Source organism: Nothoprocta perdicaria, unplaced genomic scaffold, assembly GCF_003342845.1.
Source record: "Nothoprocta perdicaria isolate Ctin4 unplaced genomic scaffold, notPer1 scaffold_253, whole genome shotgun sequence".
NCBI lineage: Eukaryota > Metazoa > Chordata > Aves > Tinamiformes > Tinamidae > Nothoprocta > Nothoprocta perdicaria.
Window position 1 is genome coordinate 132,523 of NW_020455481.1, and position 18,273 is coordinate 150,795.

The window sequence follows — 18,273 nt, forward strand, 5'->3', positions numbered from 1 at the left end:
GAAAATACAAACTGACAATTTGTAGCTAGAAAATACTTTCAGAAATTATCTTGGAAATCTTGCTCAACTTTATCATATTTGAAGTCATAATTCTTTCCACTGAAGCATGCACTTCATTACTTGGTAATGGAGCAGTAATTGCTCTTCAGTTCTATAAGCTGCACCTCTAATTTGTAAGAGATTTCTGAAGAGATAATGACAAGTGTTTTAAAAATGAATATGAAAGAATAAGAAAGTTAGTATATAAGAGATAATGGTATCTGTGGAATAGTCTGATAACTGGGCCACAGTCTCAGCTGTTTTAAAGTAACTATGTTGATGATCTTGACGATCTGATGTTGCCCCTGAAACCCTGAATCTGCAGTCAAATTAACCATATTACCTTGTGCATTAATCTGACTACATTTCACAAATGATAGATCATCATCAACGTAGGTCAATATTACCATAGGCCAATATAGGCTTTCCTGGTTTCCTGAGCACTTCCTATGCCACACTGAAGGAAAGGCAGACAGCAATTCAGCAGCAGCCGTTTTCACCCTCTCAATTATACTTTCTGATTATGAAACACTGCAAGCGTGAAATAAAGATATCTTATCTTGTTTCTAAAATTAGACTGAATAAAAACCCACCAGAAATATATTGTGAAGCTCAATCTTGTGTCAGAAAGGACGCTCTACCCAGATTTTCTCCAACACCCTTTTTCCACCTTGATGATGGTGAACAAGGGCTCAGTACAGCATTTTAAAGACGGTGCCTTCACTCCCACAGCCCTTCCAGACAAAATGTCAAATCCAAACTCCGAGCTGATTCCACAGCAATGCTCACACGATTAAGAGCAGTGCCCYGTCCAAATGTCAGCTGTGTGTGCAGATGCAGTATCAAGGCCACCTCATACGAATCACTTTCCAATTAAGACTGAAACACTGTTTGCTAGAAACCTGCAAACACACGGAAAGATCTAATTTTTGGCCCCATGGGAATTGAGCATCAAAGATATGCTAATTTTACTCTAATCTACTTGTTTTACTCTGCAAAGTATTTGTTTTTACGTTATGTAAATTTTATGCTGCAAAAATTCACTGCATTTTGCTGTTAGGAAGCAGTCCTGTGTGACATTCACAGAAAAAAAAATCAAAAAAATTGGTAGTTACTCAGACAGGCTGCGTCACCTGCTCCAAGCTCCTTAACATTGCAGATGTGGTATTAGCAGGACCTGGGCTACCTGATATGAAACTTGTTCAGATATGAGTTTATGAGCTTCATCACAGTGATTTCTCAGTGACTATACTCAGTGACTTCTGGTAGGCATCTTCCTAGTGAGCTCTCTGTCTTTTGGGAAGAAGAATAAAATGCAGCTATCACAGAATGCAAAACTCTCAGCCAGGAGAGATCTGTTTAATATAGTAGAAGAAAAAAAATATATATACCATGAGATGCAGCATGAAGAGATGAATTTAGATAAATCAGGCTGGAAATAGGCACACAAGTATTCACCAAAGAACACCTCAAACACACCATCACATCAAGCCCTCAAAGTCCGGGCTGCGCTGCCGCACTGACAGATGTGCTAGAGCTCCAAGTGAAATCCAGGCTTAAAGGAGTCATTCCTAGGCRATGCTCTGCTTCTTGCACCGTGTTCCAACTCCTATTAGATGATCGTAGGAGCTGAACGTTTTCAGTGACAGTTCTAGTATCAGTCAAAACGTCTGGGAGCCGCCGTCGCTCTGCGGCGYGCTGAGAGGCAGCCGAGCTGTGTGACACCCTGCTACCAACAGCCTGTGTCATTTCCCTCCCATGCAAACTGCCCGCGAGCCAAGGACAGGGCTGTGCTGGCCAGCTGGCACTCGGCTACCAAATGTCCCTCACTGTAAAAAAGCTCTGTGTACCTTGGTGAGGGGCTTCCTCACAAAATACCATCTGTGTGAAAGACAGACATGTCTAATTCTCATTTCTTAGTGGACAGTTGCTGCATTACGGTTTTTATCAAAAAAAAACCATGCAATTTAAAGTGTTAACCCTGGAAGCAGCCTCAAAAGATCAGCCGTGGCCCAGCAAACTTTAAAGATGATCGTTGTAAATTTAATTTCAAGCTGAGCGCCCCTGTCCAATAATGGCAGAGATGAAAGACTATTAGGGAATAATCTTGTTTATGGATCAGTGAGCTCCGAAAATTGCCAAGGCACCGTGAAACATATTCCTTGCTCACACCTCATAATTAACTGACTGCTTTGTGCAGAGAGGATGCTGCACTATTAAAATCATCTTTGTTATGAGAAAGCTGTTCGTTTGGACTGAGTTGGCAGCGAGAGCTTTTATCGGGTTCTGGCCTTTCTGAGCTCCTGGGTTAGAGCACCTTGAATCTGTCAGATGGTAATGAAGCAGATGCCCAAAGCGTAAGGAAGGGCCTTTGGAAAGCCTATGGACTGCAGCAAAAGCACAGGTTTTGCATGGAGAAAATCAGCTTCCTCCCTTTCGTAATACCCAGGTGCCATCTAAGAACTCTGAGAACCTTTGAACCTTTTTTTTTTTTAAAGCCACTGAAGGAAGAAAATAATGTTCTCTTAATTAATTCACATTGAAAAGCGCTTTTGGTGGAGTCAAGAGGCCAAATCAAATCAAAGCAAGCAATGCAATAAGTTGTGACAAGGGAGCCCTGGGATAGCAGCTATCATGGCCTGAACCATCTAGATCCTCGTACTCGAACACAACCAATACTGGCACTTGCAGTTTGCAGGAAGGGGAGGGAGAGACCACGGGCTCTAACTTTTCAGCCAATGTTTGGAGGGAAATTGTCAACTTATTGGAGGCAGGGAAGACTCTTGGCGTGGTAGATTTGCTTAAGATTTGGGAAATCCAGGACTAAGTATCCGCTTCCTCTCAGATTTCCAATTTTCCTCCTTTTGCTTTACCAAGATATTRTTTCTCCCTACCTGTCTGCCAGGGCATAAACACATCCAGAACTGAGTGGGCTCGAGCACTGCCAGTGCACCAGTCAAACAATACATGCAAATACTACAAATAAATCACAAAAAATAAATGAAGCAACAAACTCTGAGGTGCCATAGATCAGCACTGAAAATGCAACTTGTGGATGGTGTAAGGATCTGGCACATTTAGAAAGAAAGAGAACAGAAACACTGAGTAAAACTCCAACATGGCCCTGCAGTACTGCATATTGTTCCAAGGTCTTCCTTTCTTCTGTTCAATTTCCAAAGGATTTAACAGAATTCACGGAGGTACAGAAAGCTGTAAGAAGACTCATCAGACATGTGGAACGCAGACATGTGGAGGCTTTTACACAAGAAGTTACTTAAAACAACAGGAATCTCAAGAGTGGGAAACAGAAGTGTATATAAAGAGACTACATAATAATGAACGTTTTGGGGAAATGAATCAGAATAATTATTTTCTACTACTTATATTACGAAGACAAAGAGCCCCAGATGAAATTACTAGGTGTCACATTTCAAGAAAAGATAAAGACTTTTTCATACTTTGTGTAATTAAACTGTGGAACTCCTTGCTACAAGACGTTGCCAGGGAAGGGAAAATAGGGGTTCTAAAATTGGGATTAGGTAACTCGGCAGGTCCATCGAGAGCTTTAAATACAGRCTTCCAGATAAAGTTTCACAGACTCTAACTCACTGGCTGGCAGATGTTCAGAGCGCATGGTGAGCAGCCCCTTTTCATGTTTTATTTTATTTAAGCATATAATAGTAACTAGACTCAGAAGACAGATAGTATGGGTAGAGAGTAAAAGGCAAGTTGGTTTGACATAATCATAGAATCATAGAATCCTTAAGGTTGCAAGGAACCTTTAAAAATCATCTAATCCAACCCCTCTGCACACTCAGGGTCACGTTCCCATTCCCACATTGTTCAAGTTGAATATACTCATGTGAGTTCAACTGACAAATCCTACTGTAAAGTCTACTTCTTCTGAAGAAATACCAGGTAAAAAATCATATTTATGTATTCATGTACAGCACCACAGCAAATACATGATCAAATGGGCATTGGAAAGCTACCCATCACCTCCAGAAGTCTCTATGGATGGCAGTGGATGGAGATTTGGTTTTCCATGTTCAGTAATTCTGCGATGGAAACACCACTCAGGATGAGGCCAAACTCTTCGCGGTGGTGGCCAGTGATGGGACAAGGGGAATGGGTACAAGTTGAAACACAGGAAGTTCCATCACCACGTGAGGAAGAACTTCTTCCAAACCCACCTGGATGCCGCCCTGTGCCCCGTGCTCTGGGTGTCTCTGCTGGAGCAGGGGATTGGACTAGATGATCCCTAGAGGTCCCTTCCAACCTCAACATTCTGTGATTCTGTAATCTGCAAAGTAATGACAGGGAATCCACAGTAGGTTGGCCAAGATGAGCAAAGGAACACTGCTCTAAAGAGGCTAGAAAGACTGGCATTAACAGTGATTTAGGTCACACACCAAGTAACAGCTTTCTAAAGATGCCACTTTCTAAAGCTTATATCAAAAATGCTTGTACTGTTTAGTGCTTCATCTTCTCAAATACGTATGTGTGTGGCTTAAAATTAACATTGGGGAGAACGGAGGAGAAACGGATGAAGAACAATAAATGAAATGAGCTTATTAACCAAGTACAAGAGGAATATCTCTACTTCAAACCTTAACAGATAACTCCCAGGCACAGCAGTGAYATAAACTGCTGTCATGCATAGACTAGGCAGAGACTATTGTTAAATGCAATTAAATCAAGTAGTGTCAAAATATGGCAAGAGACCCAAAGGCCATAATTTTACAGCAGCTTTGTCTCCGCAGAAATTCCTTGCATGGTWTTGCAAGTACAGGATGTTTTATGCTGCTGCAGAATCACACAAAATCGTTAATAAGAGAGGAAAATAAAGGCAATGTTCCCTCTCCCTTCCATCCCCAACTGATAATTACTCTTCTCCTGAGCTTTCTGACAGACTAAACAATCAGTCTTGTCCTTTTCTCTCTGGAAAAGAGAAAAAAAGACTTTTTTTCCTTTGTATTTTCCTTAAATAAGAAGCTTGGTGGTGAGGGATTTGGGAGTTCTGATGGCCAAGTTAACCCTGAGGCAGCAGTGCCCTCTTGGCCAAGAAGGCCAATGGGATCCTGGCGGCATCAGGAGGAGTGTTGCCAGCAGATAGAGGGAGGGGATCCTGCCCCTCTCCTCAGCTCTGGGGAGGCYGCACCTGGAGTATTGGGGGCAGGTCTGGGCTGCCCAGTGTAAGAGGGATGTGGAGCTTCTAGAGAGGGTCCAGTGCTGAGTGACAAAGATGATTAAGGAACTGGGGCATCTGTCCTACGAGGAAAGACTAAGCAAGCTGGATCTGTTTAGCCTAGGGAAGAGAAGATTGAGAGGGGATCTTATCAATATGTACAAATACCTAAGGAGAGAATGTAGGGAGGAAGGGGCCAAACTCTTCTCGGTGGGGGCCAGTGACAGGACAAGGGGCAATGGGTACAAGTTGAAACACAGGAAGTTCCATCTCCAGGTGAGGAAGAMCTTCTTCACTGTGAGGGTGACAGAGCCCTGGCACAGGCTGCCCAGGGAGGTGTCTCCTTCCCTGGAGATCTTCCAAACCCACCTGGATGCCACCCTGTGCCCCGTGCTCTGGGCGTCCCTGCTGGAGCAGGGGCGTTGGACTGGATGATCCCTAGAGGTCCCTTCCAATCTCAGCCATTCCGTGATTCTGCGGGTCTGTGTATTAGTTCAACCAACGTACAACCACAGTTTGTTTCAAAGTTCAAATTCTACGCTTGRTATTTCCTTGCTCTATAGTTGATTTGCAAAGACAAGGAATTAACAGGTCATACAAGGACGTATTTCAGCAGACTTAAGCCCAGATCTATGGCAAACACACTGGGCTGACCTTATAACAAAAGCTTTAAACAGAGGGAGCAACTGCATTATCCAGATGGTAAAAGGATGATACTTCCTTAATATAACCAAACTCATGTCTTAAGAAAAGAGGGTAAAAAAAATATATAATTACAAGGTATTTTAATGGCAATTTTTTAAAAGATGCCTTATGAGCAGTAATGGCAAGTAACGAGAATTCATAAGGCAAAGCAAAGGCTGCCAGACGCCGAGAGACCCGTCAGGCTTGGAAAGCAAACGGCTGACAGCAGCCTTCCAAGAGCCTAAGTGCCAGCACTGTCTTTCAAGGCTCACTTTGGACATTATCTGAATTTCAACATGGATGTATAGGAATGTGGAATGCATTTAATGAGTCCCTCCCACCCTACAGCTTCCTGGACATTCACAATCCAGAAACTGCTTAAAATAAACGGAAAAAATGCWTTTCAGAAATGGGCTGTTAGGTAAGAGAGGGATGTTCCAGCATTTCTAAGCCAGCTAGAGAATTAAGGTTTCTCATGCTTTTGTTGGAAAAGGAAAAAGAATCCCCCTATTTGTGGGATAGGATACTTAGAAATGTGAATGCAGATTTACTACTTTTTTTTTTTTTTTTTTAAATCAAGGTGAAGTTGATAGTCATCTTGGAAAGCATACATGGATGATGGGATGACATTAAGCATGCTAAAATATTAGGTTTTAAACCAAACCTTGTACCTCAACAGTTACTTCATACTAAAGATTTAAGTAACCCGTCACGCAACTGTAGTCCTCTGCCTAAAGTCACATTTGGTAAGACTGCTGCCCTCAGGTTTTTTGAGCAAATGACTGCTCTTATCAGCCTGTGAAAACCTACAACCATGGTGCTAAGAGTCTGTTGTCCCTCACAGAATAAACACAGTCACTGCCAGGTTCACAAAGGAAACACGGACCAGCTCAGAAAGCATCAGTCATTAATGAGGTAGAAAGTTACAGGTGGATCCTTCGCCCCGAGAACGGCCTAAAAGTTTCCACTAGATGTCCAAAAGCATCTAGATGCCAAAGACGGAAAGGAGAAAATTTATAACTATTAAAGGTCTAGGAAAGTATCTGGGCATGGGCATCATCTATCTTAGGTTGTTGTTTTTTTCCTTATTTTCTGGGTGAAACCCCATTCTGTGTCCTACTTACCCAGATTTACTGCCGGAAGGTGACCTGGGYAAACCATGCGACTGAAGTTTCCCTACTTCCCAGCCACTGGTTTCCAGGACTTCCAGAGAGAGCCAGTGATCACGGTCATGGTGCCCTCTCAAACACCCACTTAACACGACTGCTGTGAGCTGTGAATAGCCAGGCAGCCCCCAAAGTTAATGGAGAGAACAGTGTCCTGTGGGCCAGCTCTGGGACACTCACTCTGCACCTACAAAYGAGGGATTTCCAATTAGCAGCACGGGGAACAGATCACAACACAGCACCRTGACTGCAACCACAGGCTTCAAATGCAATATCTAGTAAGGGAAAAAACCCAAACCCACTCTCTCAGCACATGAATGAGTAACAGCTCAACAACATCCAGAAGGCAGCATAAAAACAAAAACAGCAGCTGACTTTTTCCTCCTCAGCCTGTTTTGCTCAGTTTGGTTCTTTGTCCCTGGCATATTTTCCACTTACAAATTCACAAAAATGGGTTTTCATGATCTAAATGAAAGAAGATTAAAAGATCTTTTAAACACCAAAAAGTCGTTTCTAAAGAATAGCTAGCACATGGTAAGTCATCATCAGCTAAGAAAAGTCACATAAACTCAGTCCTGCCTTTTTGTTCTGACATTTCGTGCTCGCGAGGCCGAAGTGCTTCAGTTTATTTGTTGCTTACTGAAATAAGCAGGGCCTCCTGAACGCTGTCCCACACTAATGATCCAGGGGATGCTGTTTACTTTCTACTTCCTCCTTGGAAGGATTTAAAAAGAGAAAAGGAGTTTTTATTCTCTACTGTAAAATAATAATTTTTTAAAAAATCCAAAATAGCAGCTAAAATGATCTAGCAGAGRAAGTCAAATCATAAAATGAGCTTCTCATACACCAGTAACTGCAGGCACAAGTACTGACTTTTGCATACACATATAAACCAACGCTGTAAACAACTGTGGCTCTGCGTCCCACCAAGCTCCACTGCAGAGCAGGCTCCTGGATTTCCCACGGCCCTCCTCGGACGGAGGCATCAAGCAAAGGGAAATTCCCAAATTTAGATGCGGAGCAGAGGAGATCCAAACCCGCAAAGCCAGAAAACAAAAGGTCAAAAGAAAACTGGGAAAGGTCTTAAGGACACAAGGAAGAGAGACGAGGGCAGCTTGGTGTAGCCASGGTAGGGCAACAAGCTGGACACAGGAGCAGGAAGGGGTTGCAAGAAAAAGCTGCACACAACCTGCAAATTTTTCCCGTTGACTCTGGGGGGACCCCCACCACATTGTGCCTCCCCAGTAAGTAAATACCTATGGGGAGAAGTCTCCCATCTCCTGCAAGGCTGGTTCCCAGCAAGCAGCCCTTACTGCCATGCCACGCAGGGGCCGGGTGGCATCGCCCCAGCAGGTCGCCCGCACGCAGCCCTCGCTGCCAAGCGCCCGCTTATTCGCCTCCCCTGTTCTGGAAAACAAGGAAGTTGCACGCACACAGGCTATGCCAAAAGCACTGGAGACACCACAGATTGAAGCAACACACTGTGAGGAAACAGCAGCGCTAAGTAGTTTGTACACATAGAAGTTAGCAAGAAGAAAATAATCTGTTTTAGAGCAGGACGGGATTAGCATGAAGTAAACAGGGCATGAGGCCACGCTCTCAACGAGGAAGGAACAAAATAGTGCAGAGCTGCTCATTAAGTGAGCACCGTCTGCTCTGGGCACTGAATGGACTGACTAGGTCAGGGGAGSGGGGAGGTTGTATGATCATGTCATTAAAGTCTGTCACAATATATACATACACAAGAGACCCAGCATTAAACCATGTATTTCTTACCTGGCGGGTGCGTGATTCTGCAACCCTAACAATGTCTTAGCATGTCCCTTTGCACGTGTGCAGGCAACGTTAGTCACTGTCATACCAAAGCAGTGCTGTCACTAAACAAATTTCCCTCGGTAAGCAATGAGCTCTGCTACTTGTGCTGAAGAAGCACTTGCACATTTGCAGCATTAAGGCACGCAATGCCACAAGTATGCCCAGGAGAGACAGTCCTTGACTTCAGAAATACACAGTCTTAGAACAACAACCACAGCACACAAGTGGAGGTGGAAAGGCAGCATCACTGTGCCTCATGTTCCATCAGCGCATGATGGGAACAGAGAAATGATTTTTCCAAGATGACACTAGGAGTCTGACGACAGCCCCTGACTAGCACATAAAGCCCAAGATGAATCCCAGATTTCAGTCACAGGGATATCCCTCTCTCACACATTTGTGGACTCAGGTACCATCTTGAGCAAGATGATCAGTACACATCATCGACTGCTGGCAAAGGACAAGAACAAGACCACACGTTATTGCTATGAACATTTCCTAAGGGGTAAGGAAACAACATGAGCTTGTGCTAGAGCTCAGGCACAGAGGAAAAGGAGGTCGGAAGAACTGAATTCAAGGATAAGTAACCATCCAGTTACCTCTGCAGTACTCCTTCCCAAAAGGGGAAGAACTAACTTAAACTTACTAAATAATAAGGATGGCCGGTCCTTAGCAACCTTGCTACAATTAAAGGCTCCAGGGCCAAATGCCCACTTACTTTCCCACAGCAAAGAATCCTTCTGACTGCTCGAACSCCTGACCTTGTCTACCACAGACCGGACACTAAAGTAGGTCACTGCCCTGGAATTTCTCCACCTACTTTTGCTTAGACGCTTGCAAAGTCCCAGATCCCATCCTCGCTATTTGGCTGTTGCACAGGGCCTGTTAGGTACCTGGTGTCAGGTATTCAGGTTTTTCTTCTACTRCACGTTTGCCCCTGACCAAAATATTAATAAATTAGTAATAGTTAAATAGTTAAAATAGTTTTGTTGGAGGTGCAGTGCCTTCCAAGTTCTACTATCTATATGGATGCAATCATCACTGACATTCAGGAGATGTGAAAACAACAAAGAATGACTTTTTGAAACCTAAGAAAGTTATAAGAAACATAACAGAAAATGTACTCTTAGTACTTTTATTAATCAGTAAGGGCCTTTCTGTGTTCCACTTCTAACTCATGGAGTTTTACATTCTGAGCTACAGCTTGCTACTAATTGCGGGACAAATTTTGGACAACATAAAGTGAAAGATGGAAATCCTGTATCTGTGACACCTACCATTCAGTTCTGCCTGTACCAGGTATGAATCCAGCAGGTATCTCTACAGAAGGCTGAAAGGGGAAACATTAGACATGCAGCTGCTAACCTTTTAAACGGGAATTTCATGTTAAAGCGGAATAGTGCTACAATTTGTTATTTGGGGGTGGAAAAGCATCACTGCGACATGCATTACACGCAGACTGTAAATAGAAGTCCCTGTAGCTGCCAACAAGGAAAGGTCAAATCAACATGGAGCGACTGCTACCCCGTTGTACCTCCTATGCAGCAGGACTCCAGCTCTTCCTTCCTGCTGGAGCACAGCATCTGCTTCAGTTCAGACACAGAAAGCACACGCTGTGCTGGGACACGGGGGAGATACGTTATGACCTCGACATAACTTCTCTCTTGGCACATCAATCCCCTGGCCAGCACAGCCCTCTCTGGAATGCATCCCGCTCTCGAGGCTGTTTCCATTTTCCTTTCCCTGCTACTGCAAAAGGAAACAACATTGCTGCCGGTTTAGTCATCTGAACTCGGTTTCCCCCTGTTATAACCTAATGGATTCCACTGAATTTTGGACCAAAGTCTTTTTGTTGCTGCATGCAACAAGGCTGCAGCACAGCCCCCTTTTAAATCCCACATAGGAGGATTTAAAGTCRGAGTGCTGGGTGTAGCTCCTGCTTCTTCTTCCATTTTGTCAGCTGGCAAAAAAAAAATAAAATTAAAAAAAAAAACACAAAAATAAAGTAAGCGACAGGTCATGTACATGGGAAGTAACAGCCCTGTGCACAAGTCAACCAGTTAATTTTAAGGGAAGAATTTCACCAGCTAAAACACTGACAGAATACACAGTAAAACTGAGTTTCTGGATCACCAAAAGCAATCACAAATTTCAGTTTCAAAAGCATTCAAGATACTAAGGAGCCTTGTTTTTCAAGAACGACTGAAGTTTTGGTGCTGAGCTTGCCATAGATTAATATACTGCACCTGAAACCACCAGGTCACTAAGTGGTAGGAGGGAGAGCTTAAGGACAGGACAGCATTTTGCAATGATCAGTGCAAGGCACGAATTGTATGAGACTCGACACAGCTACAGCTGCAATGGCCTTGAAAGAAAAAAATGCATCAAGAAATGGATCTCAATCTCCAGSTTCCAGCAGGTTAAAGAAATCAAAAGAGAAGGATGGACCATAACTGTGGACACATCTTGCCCAAGCAGCTATGACGACTTGTTGCTTTACATACATCATTCTTGCTAAAAGTCTTTGTGGATCTAGCAAAGARGTGTTGGTACTGATACCACTGCTTAATAGGACACATATAAGCACAATCTCATATATGTTCATGTGTAGCATCCCAGGGAGAGTACTGAAGCTCTGGCTTGAACCCAAATAAGTTAGACACTTGTCATGGAAATCCCCATCTTGTATTCCCAGCTCGTGTCATGTGGGAGAACATATGGTCACTACAGCCTCGTGGAGGCCCTGAACCCAAAAACTCAGGGGAACAGATAAAAGTTACCTCCTTTCAGTAGTACCCAGTTGCCTCCTTTCAGTAGTGTATGCCAGAAACCCCCCAAATTGCAATAAATTATGGTGAGAAGACCTACACTTTCTTCCAGACTAACTCWTCCTTCACTCCTGAATTCACACAGAATTGCAGCCCACACATTCCCTGGAYGGGTGAAGATAACAGTAAATGACAATAAAGAATAGAAATCTCTCTACACCAACACTTTACATAACTAGCTGTAGTTGCTGCTAATTAGAATGATTCCCGTAACTCCTCCATTACATTTTCCTGCGTTTTTGTTAKCTCTAGTAGCAAGATACATGATAAATTATGGGAAGCTAATTGATGACATTTATAATTACTTATGAAGACAGACTAAGCAGTAAACAACTGTTTTCTTTCAATAAAGAGCTTACAACTAGCAACCTCGTGCATTAAATAAGGTACTTGAAGCTACATGATTTTGTCCAGTCTGCTCTCCAACTTCTGAGTTTTTGAAATGTTTAAAATCTTTTCCCCTCCTTTTGATGTGGAAAAGATGAAATAGAGTAACTRATTTTGTATATTTGACAGCAATTTCTACATTTTTCTCCTATCTGTTATCAGATATAACAAAGATTCACTTTTTTAAGATGGACCATGATTTGATAGAGTAAATATTTTATGTGCTACCTAATTTATGTCACATAATATGCCAATATCAACTAGAGCAAGCCTGTGTACAGAAAGTGCTTAAACTATTTTAATCCATCTTGTGAAAGGACTGAGCAAATGGAAGGAAGGGAAAGACCACAGTCATGACTAGGTAGTGGCCCACAGGCCGCCATTTGATATGGATGTCATTTTGAGAGTCAACAGAGCCGTGGTATATAATCCTGCTATCCCATACAACTGTAAGCTTTCTTCAGCATGATTAATAACTGAGCAGATCTCTTCAAATAGTAAAACTCGTGGCAGCAATTTTTTACAGTGCCTAGTAACTTCAACATGAGACTAGCAGGCATGGGTCAAACTGTTCAAGCTCTCTACAGCTGTCATTTCAAGAACATAGTCACACCCAAACAAGATGTTATCGGGCCTTATATTGCCTTCAGAGGAAACAAGAATTTGGAGCTAGGCAAACACCAGCAAAGGAGGTTGCCAAGACCGTCCTAGAGAAGTTTCTTTTAAAAATAAGATTMCTTTGGGGAGCGGTAACATTACTCATATCAGCTGCACAAATAAATATCTTGTGATAAGACAGCTCATTTTAAAAGTCTCCTCTCTCAAATGGCTTAGTTTATGCAGTCGTATTAAAAGATGCATTTGGACAGCCCCCAGAGATGTTTCTAATTAGGCTTATGATAAACACATCAAGATAATTCTTACTTAATGAATATGACAGCCAGAAGACAGCTTAGCTACAGCAGCAACRCAGCAAGTTAATGGGTAAGAAACACTAATAGCATTTCAGTGATATTTTGTCATTATTTGGCAAATCCTAAATGCAAATATCTACAGTGTTGGAGCACTTGAGGGAGAAATGACCATAAACCCAGTGGGCCTGATCTTCTTTGCCATCAAGCTTGACCAAGGCTATGTCACTATGGGGTGGCTACACCACCCTGCTGCTCCTTTCTCCATCCTTTGAAGGAATTAGTGCAGGGCAATGCAGAATGAGGCCCTGAGAAGCCAAAACTCCTGTGTACGGCCCTGATGAGACCACTAATATCAAAATCAGGACCATCTCCTGTAATGTACAGAAGCAGCATAAAGAAGAAGTCTTTTACTGGGAGTGAGTCTGTGCGTATTAGAGGAAATTCCAGCACAACCTTGGGACACACTGTGATAGAGCAGCACACATCAACCCTTTCCTGTGCCTTCTTCTCAAGCATAACCACTACATGAATGTGCCACAACAGTCTTCCCTCTCCACCACTGAGAATCAAGCTGAATGCACTTTGGATGTCTCACAAAGAGCCATCACACAACAGGCAACCGGACTTACTTTGCACAGAATCAAGTGAGAGGAGATACCCAGTAGCTTATACCATGAGAGCTCCTTCTCAAAAAGGACATAGTTATGTACATGCAGAGCTTGACCTGCAATGTGCAGGAACCCCTTAAAACACTGAAGAAGGAGCTGCAGCAAAGCAAATGCCAGCTGGCCACCTGGGCAAGTTYCCCCTGAGGCTGTTCCACATGCAGGGTCATTGTAACGCAACATTGGCAGCCTCTCCTCAAGGTGCTAGGAAACGAGAGGCTTTCCTTGGTGTGAAAAAAACGAAGGTCCCAAAAGGGGAAGTCTGAGACAATCATAAAGCAAAGACAGAGAAAGAAGCAGTAGGGTGAAGGGAGAGGGGTAAATGAAATAAGGAATGAGAAGATGACACAAGCCAGAAGACATTTCTTATATGGACACCCTCCATTATAATATCCATCATGGTAAAAGGAAACAACTACAAATAACAGAGAAAAAAAAACTCTCAAAGAAGTAGGGAGAGAACAAAGGTCAGGAACAGCCACTGCTCCACTGACTGAGCTCGAATTACTCCTGGAATAATGATCAGATACTAAAATTTAGAGGCAAGATATTAAAAGATACATTTAGACAGCTCATCCTGGCTTGGCATATCAGAAAGAACTGCTGTCACTCAGGCTTATCTAATTGCTGTATTCATTTGGAGATATAGGAAAAGCAGTAAATTAAAAAAAAAAATAGAAGCTTCTTCCAACTGCCAAAAGAGTGTCAGTGCTGGAGCAGCTGGCACTCAGCCACTCTGAGCAAAGTCTTGACCTCCTCTTCACTTTTCTGTCATGGGTTCCCACACACAGATGCAGCAACCTCAGCAAACCCACTCTGCTCCTCATTAAAAACAAAACAAGCATACGCAAATCAGACTAATGAAAAAAACATATATATAAGGACCATCATTCTGCAGCTTGGAWGCTCTTGAGTATGTTGAACCATTTAGCTACATAGAGACAAAACATATCCCATGATCTGACAAGTTATAGATTTCATATAACAGTCTATATACAATCAATATTGATACAGCAATAAAATTATTTAAAAGGAACAAAATAAAGAAAACAGACATTACTGAATTGTTTGGTAGGGAATATTATGAGGGAAGAAAAATATCTTAGACTTTCCTAGACCCCTATATGGGGCCTGTTCAGGTACCAGTTGTTCCATGAACTGTAGATAAAGAACTGCAATAGATAATCTCTGATTTACTTAGGGAACTTCCACCTAAGCAAAAGGTAGTGTGGGGCAATCATAACTATTTTGTAGTTAAAACCAAAGACCAGCAGCAAAGGTTTCTGCTGATTCCAAAAGAGCTGCCATTTTTCACTGAGATAGCATCACTTTGACATGCAGAAATCGCCATCCTGCAGTATGGCATGTCTAGGAGGAGGAATAACTGAAGCCCATCAGCTCACTGGAGTTAGGTGGCTCTTCAAAAACTGAATAACATGTAATACTTGAAGGCACTCGAAAGAGACAGTGAGGGCATCACTTGGATATTGACAGCGAACTGTGCTTTTCGAAGGAAAGAACTCCATTATAAGGAGAATGGCTGAGGAAAACAAACCCCAAATGAGGTGGATTCCTCCAGGGACACAATCCTTGTTGGGTTCCAGAGAGACCTCCAAAAGGTCTCAGTGTGACAGGCAAACTTTACCACCACAGCACTGCGGCCAGAACACTTTCATTCTGCATTCATGAGGCTTTCGGTAACTGCTTGTTGTCAAGAAGCTGCCTTGGATTTTTTTTTTTTTAAGGCAATGTGTATATAAAATTATTTACTTCTACATATCTGTAGCTATTACACCTACTTGYACGTCCTGCAGGTTAAATTAAATATCCCGCTTGGGTTAAATTCCCATACCAGCTTCACACAGTCTCTCAGGGAGCCTCGGAGTTCAAGACCGACACYGTGAGCTCCAGCCAAGCCTGGGAAGCCAGGCGAGAAGACATCCCATTGCCCAGCCCCGGGCAAGCTGGGCAGGGGCCACCAGGAAGACCTGGGCAAACTGAACATTCCTGAACGTGCAAAATGCCAAGTAGGAGACAAATAAAAGAAGGAAAGGAAACGGGCACGGCTGCTAGCCGGTATTACCTGCGAATGGCCCACACGGCTCTGCTGGGCACGGAGAGGCCGCCGGAGCGCGGCTCACCGGGCGCCGTGGCAGGGCAGGAATTCCAGGCGCTCCGGTGGGCAAAGCCCCGCTGGTGCTTCCCGTTCTCACGGCCAGACACGGGCACCGGCGGCAAGGCCGACGGCGCGGCCGCGGGCTGCCAGGCCGGCCTCTGCAGCATCCCGCCATTCCTCCTGACCACACAGGGGAGAAAGGACGGGGGAGAGCGAGGAAAGGCTGGTTACCATCTCAACTTTGCTTCACATGCTTATTTAGTCCAACACATAAAGCCTTCMTGTGCTGGAAAGGCAGAATTTACTGGTTTCTAACTAGAGTAAGAGACCAGAGAAGAGCTCTCTGGTACAAAAGGGGTCCTCCAAAGCCCCGTGTGATGGGGCAAGCAGTGGAAGAACCCACTGTAATTCTTAACTAGGCTGTTTCTGGAAAGACAGAGAGAGAGAGAGAGAGAGAAAGAGAGAGAGAGAGAGAGAGAGAGAGAGAGAGAGAGAGAGAGAGAGAGAGAGAGAGAGAGAGAGAAAGAGAGAGAGAGAAAGAGAGAGAGAGAGAAAAGGAACTAAAAAAACATTTTCTGCCTTGTTTAAACATCAACAACCAACTCTGGAAAAATGGCAGGCTGGAGGGAGGAACTGATGGAGATGAGGCTCAGCAGCACACAGAAGGCTGCAGGTTTTCTGTTGCCCCTTAAAAATGAACCATAAAATCTTGAGTACCACAACAAGTAGCAAAGTGCATGATACACACAATTAACGTACATATTTAAACAGAGCACATCTGCACCACAGAGTCTCACTCCTGCAAGCTAAGTACACTGCTATGGCTGGGCTACTGGATGTAACCAAACAAGGAAAAGCCTTTAAGAGGCTGCTGGAATGTGACCCTAAGGAGAGGGTGAGGTGTGGAAAGGAGGAATACACAGGTTTTCCCCTGATTAATTAGCATTTCTGTTACCTTGAATCAGACGGCTCCTGGAACACCTGTAAACCTGACACTCTGTAAGCATGAGCACCACAAGTGTCCTGGTCATGAGGCCCTGGAAAATTCCTCACTGGCYGCTTGCCCATCGTTTGCATGACTAGGAATTATTTATCTAGCCAGACCAGAAGGAATTCTCTGCCAATCTGTCGTCCCTGCCCTCCAATTGCTGCTGCTGCAAAAGGAGCCGGGGCAGGGGCCAAGTTTTGGTCCAAACCCTGCTAGGATCCAGAGGGAAGACAGGGCACACAGAAAGCTGGCTTAATTACTCCCTAAGTACTCAACTAAATGGGTAAGTGATACAGGCTTGAAAGGATTTGATTTTTCCTCCAGTGACTGCTGATAGTTGCTAATTATTCCAGTTATTCCAAAACTGACTGGATACTTTCCCTTTTTTCTTTTATATAAGGACAGAAATGATCAAACTCAATTTTGCTATTACATTCCTATTATGTTTCTGTGATTGCCGTTGTGACTGAATAATTAAGTAGATGCTACTAATGGAAGACTTTAAGCCATTGGATTTCTAAGATGTTGATGCCGTCAGTGAAAATTCACAGGGAAAAATTGTCAGACTTATCAGAGCTTTCCGTAAGTGAAAGGAGGCTCTTAGAGATCAACTCTATACATTTAATAATCTGGTCTGCTTACCCAGCAAATGTATCAGGCGGGGATTAAGTAACAAAAAGATATATAGAATAGATATATAACAAAAAGGTCAACAGAATGAAATCTCGGGGTCTTCCAAATTTGTCAAACATGTGCCAGGTAATTCAGCACAGCAAGACTATATCCCACTGTGCTATATAAAAACAGCAACATATTCTGTACCTACAGGTGGTAACACTTGAAAACGGCAGCAAGTAGAGCAAGCGACTTACAGTTTGAGTCCATTGCAGGAGAGGGAAAAGAAGTCATAAACCAAGCATACGCCAAACACGGTGACTCCAGTTTCTTTCACCAGCATTGCACACGTCCCAAGAAATAAACTAAGCAGCAAGAAGAATGGGGAGGCAGTGGGAGGGAAATGTTCCCCAACATAAAGCTGATCCACGCTCCTGAAAAACAGGTGGGATATAAACCCTTCAACTATTAGTTTCATATTTACTGCATTCACACAAATACTGAGGCACTTCGCCTTAATTTCTTAAGGCTATGGTAATAAGTGACATGAATAATCTACTCTTCACAGAGAAACAAAAGAAAAGTTTTAGGCAGTAAAGCAGTAAGAGATGCAACAAGAATTTGAGCAGAGAAGGGGAAAAAATGACAAAGAAGAAGAAGAAAGCAGAATAAGTAGGAAGATGTAAGGGACAGAAAAACAACTGCTTTCCAACATAGAGAACACATGTGCTTAGATTTATTTATGTGACAATATGCACCATATAAGTAAAAATCCCTTCATCCCACTCATGCTTCTCTTGGTTAAATGTGTCCAAATCATTACAAAACTCATCACTAAGCCATATAAGAAGGAAGAAGCTAAGAAAGA

The 18,273-nt window shown here is 43.2% G+C and overlaps 1 protein-coding gene across 1 annotated transcript in view; it reads right to left on the reverse strand.

Moving 5' to 3' along the window:
• Positions 1–18,273, reverse strand: part of TMTC1 (transmembrane and tetratricopeptide repeat containing 1) — a 135,526-nt gene that overhangs the window by 102,495 nt on the left and 14,758 nt on the right. The window contains exons 4-5 of the mRNA XM_026040335.1: positions 17,663–17,839; positions 15,770–15,982 (exon numbers count right to left, since the gene is read on the reverse strand). Of these exons, the coding sequence (XP_025896120.1) occupies positions 15,770–15,982; positions 17,663–17,839 (390 nt within the window). The remainder of the gene's footprint in view (positions 1–15,769; positions 15,983–17,662; positions 17,840–18,273) is intronic.